The sequence below is a fragment of the Acyrthosiphon pisum genome, chromosome A1 (genome assembly GCF_005508785.2).
Source record: "Acyrthosiphon pisum isolate AL4f chromosome A1, pea_aphid_22Mar2018_4r6ur, whole genome shotgun sequence".
Classification (NCBI taxonomy): domain Eukaryota; kingdom Metazoa; phylum Arthropoda; class Insecta; order Hemiptera; family Aphididae; genus Acyrthosiphon; species Acyrthosiphon pisum.
In genome coordinates, this window is record NC_042494.1 from 165,132,773 (window position 1) to 165,137,135 (window position 4,363).

Sequence of the window (4,363 nt, forward strand, 5' to 3'; positions counted from 1 at the left end):
CGCGCAGAACATGCACACGCGCGCTATCGCGACGTCCGACACACACACGCGCACACACACACACACGCACACACACACTCCCAACAGGCAGCGCTTCTATAGCAGCGGCGGCGGCGGCGGCGGCGGCCGATCACTTTCACTGAGCCGCCGCCCGTGTGACGTGTGTTATATAGCATATTAAAATATTATATATTATGCTTTATATTATATTATAATAATATATAAATAATATATCGTACGACGTGCGGTATTATGGGCGCATATTGTGATAATAATAACGGCGGGAAAATCTCGCGCAGAGTGTGCTGGAAATTCGCCCGGAACGAAAACGTGTAAAAAATGGGTAAAATTTGCATCCACCGCCGCCGACGCGTGTCGCGGGGGTCGCGGCAACTTTCCGGTCGTCCGCGGGTCTACCCCTCGCGTCGAGGTTGAGTCGTGCGCGTTATCATTATACATAATATATATCTATAGGTTTACAGTTTCACGCAACAGGTTATATTAGTATATATATGATTACATATATTATTGTTATGATGCTATAAATTGTTATCGATTCGGAACGGAACCGAACTGACCGGACGAAAACAATTTTCACACTTATGCTTTAGTTGGTAGAGGCACATCGCAACGGAGCGGAATCCAATCGAATTAATAATATCGAACAATATAAAATTATCTATTGAAGGATTCCGAAACTTTTTACGTACACCTGTAATACGTATATATATTGTCAATAGAGCCCGTGGTTCTAAATTCTAATCTATTTGAACTTTCTGTTGTTTTTACCGTGTACCGAGTGTGTACATTATGCGAAAATAATTTTTATTGTATCAAATGGTTATAAAAATACTAACTTATTTGTATTTTAAGTTGAAATTGTAAAAACGTAACAACTACACAAACTGTTACAATAATACTCTGAACTCTGAAGTACACAAACACTACTGAAATAATATATTTTATATAACAACCTGCGGCAACTAAAAATTAAAACGTTCTAATAAAAGCGTTATTCAATTATAAAGTCCTAATTTTAGTCGTGCAATATTCCGATCTATTTCCGATATTGTGAGCATAAAATATGTGTCGACTGTTCCGATTGCGTTCCGTTCCAAACCACGGTGTGCGAAAATCTTTATGCGTCATCTAACCACAATACCCGAGCATCAAGATTCAATATGTTATAATATTGTATATCGCGATAAATATATCTAATAGATCGACTGTATCATATTATTTATGCGGTTTTACGATAGCCGAATTCGATACCTATAGCTATACACGGTTCGGCTACCAACGCGTAATATTTATTTGATATCTTAAATAGAAATACGCTGAGCCTCCGAAAACTTGCGCAGAGACCCAGAACTTATCGTACCTATATAATATAATATAATAGATTTATACCTAGGTATTACGCCGAGTGCGCCGAGGGGGTTTCAAAGAGAACAACGGCGGCAAGTCCGCAAAAAGAAAAATGGAACGAAGATTTTGAGAAATGTCATATTTATGCAAAATCACTTATAGCAAACGACCTACCACAATCTATTTTATAAACCACAAATATACGAAACGCGATAATTTTTAGGTTCTCGAAACTATTTCTGCATAGTCCTATATGGTGCGTACGTATAGTGCTGTATATTATATCCTACAGCGGAGTCTCGATAACTCGAATATCAAGGCGGGAATAAAAATAAATTCGACTTATATATATGCTTCGAGTATATATATATTATATACCTACCGAACACAACATACCTACATACAACGAACATACCTAAAACACTTCAAGGGGCGAACAAATTTCGAGATTTGTTTCGAGTTATCGTGACTCAGCTGTATATTATATTAACAGTACAATATTGTTTTATCGACAATACAATATTACCTACCTGCTATGTAACAATATATATTTTTACGAAAACACGCGCGCGCACTCAGTTTTTATCGCATCCTACGCGCGTCATTACCACGGTATCGCGCATAGCGTTCATAATATAATATTATATTCTGTTCAGGTATAGGTAGGTACTTACCAGTCGGTTCAGAGACGGCATGATGGCGCAAAGCAGCTTGTTGGCATGATCGCCGTCCGGTGGCTACTGAGCTGCTGTCACGCCAGTCGGTTCGGCGAGCGCGCGGGCGCGCGCGGGGGGGACACCCGGAGACGTGTGAAAGTGACTTTCACTCAGTCTCGGCTGTCCGGTTCGAGGGCATCCGAAAATGTTGTTTCCGAAACCGCGGCGATACCGAACGCACAAATAAAGAAATATTATAATATCATAATGAATATCGCGCATCTGCACGTATATTATATCGTATAGTGCTATGCGTCATAGTACATGTGCACTGCATGTTCTAACGCAGTATATCTAGCCGGTGATCTATAAGATGATGCGATATCTGCCGAGGAGTGGTGATTTTTGTTTTTGTTCTCCCCGCGATCCGCGAGTCCGATAAAACTCGCTCATATACATATTATGCGCACTGCGGCCACCTGTCGAAGTGTAAATTGTGATCTGTGGGCCCGGTACGTTGCTGGACAAGCAACAAAAAAAGCCCGAGAAAATCGTTATTTTTTAGAGAAAAGAATTTTTTTTTTTCAATCTCGGGAATAACTTATCATTGAAAAAATTATTAGATATTACCTAAGTATTGTTAAAATGCATCCCCCCTCCCCCGAAAAAAATGCTGCAGCACTAATTTTAGATGACCATTATCAGGAAAAATTTAGAAAAATTATTATGATATTTCAGTTGATAATTAATCTTCTACGCTTGTTTTTGACACGTGACGGACGATATTAGGTATATAATATTGTCTACCTCGGAGGTGTACCTACATTAGAATATTATATTATACTGTGAAACTTCCATAAAACAAACTCCCGTTTAACAAGATTTTCTGTTTTACGAAATATTTTTCTGAATCAAACCAATTTAGAACCAAATTAATTTCATTCCATTTAACGCCACAAATTTCTCTATAATACGATTTTTTTTTGCTACCCATCATGAGACTATACGATTATATTCGTAACACGGGAGATTTACTGTATTACAATTTTATAATGTTCGCACGCGCCGAGGTCCGGAGCGGAGAAAGTGCCATTTCGCGACATTGAGAGTAAAAGTGAAACGGTACATAACGGTTGGTTTGTACCGTTAGATTTTGTATGATGATAATAATAATACACACGAATGGACACTGTGGTAGTTCGAGTTTTCTATTTCGGCGGGAGACGACACGCTGCAACTGGTATTTCCCACCCGCACCCGCTCCAGAGCGCGAAAAAAAGACATTTAAAAATATTATAACATAAGTAAAAACAAAATTGTAGTTGTACCGAGGAGGGAAATCGTCATAAACGCATTGTGCGGGCGACCAAGAGCGTATAATAATATTATACCCGTCGTAGTATAGTTGCAGTGCTCGTTATTTTTTATGCACACGAAATGCAATGGTCCTTTGGGTGGGACTTTGATACTCTATTCGGGATGATATTATTATTATTATTATTGTTGTTTACAGCGCCGTTAAGACACCGCCGCCGACGTTGTACATCGCATCATTCGTGTGTTAACACGATTTTTTATATACTTTTTCCTCGTAGGTTTCGTTAATTTTTTTTTGATACCCGCACGATTATTATTTTACAAGACACAAAATACACCAGACACACGTCATATGAAATAAAATGGTAGGTATATTACACACACACTTTCTAAGCGCGTTCAGTTCTCCGCGTACGAACAAAAGGCGCGGGTTATCGGTGCATACATTACTGCAGACGTATTTTTATCGTATATACTATATATGACCAACACTCGCGCCATCCATTTATATTATACGATATACCCACAAAAACTATAATATATAGTCATTAATCTCGGATAGCATTATGGCGATAATATTATGTGTGCAGTAGTGTATACATTACGTTTTTGGTTTTTTTCTATCGGATAAGTAGGCATATATTATTATGATGCGTTTTTATATTTTATTTTATCCATCGCTCGGCCATTAATTAATTTAAAACCTCTTAGAACTACTGATTTCAGTTTAAAATACCATACGATTTGTGTTTAATGTATATTACACATATGTTATACACGCACGCAGACTTACACACTCACACACGCATAAAATATTATCGAAAACTTTCTATCGTCACAGCGTTATGTACATGATTCCTCAATGCTGCATTAATTGCCCACGCGTATTATGTTTTTTTTTTCTTTTAATGAAATCGATTTTCAATTGTATAAAATTATGAAAAAAAAAAAAACATTCATAAATAATGTTTATTGAAGGGTAATCATAAATAATACAAAATGTGCAGGATATCGGTGCAGCG

At 37.8% G+C, this 4,363-nt stretch overlaps 1 protein-coding gene across 1 annotated transcript in view; it reads right to left on the reverse strand.

Annotated features, from left to right (window-relative positions):
* Window positions 1–2,146, reverse strand: part of LOC100571840 — a 12,427-nt gene extending 10,281 nt beyond the window's left edge. The window contains exon 1 of the mRNA XM_003244105.4: window positions 2,043–2,146. Within this exon, the coding sequence (XP_003244153.1) occupies window positions 2,043–2,063 (21 nt within the window). The 5' untranslated portion in view covers window positions 2,064–2,146. The remainder of the gene's footprint in view (window positions 1–2,042) is intronic.
* Between the last annotated feature and the right edge of the window lie 2,217 nt (window positions 2,147–4,363).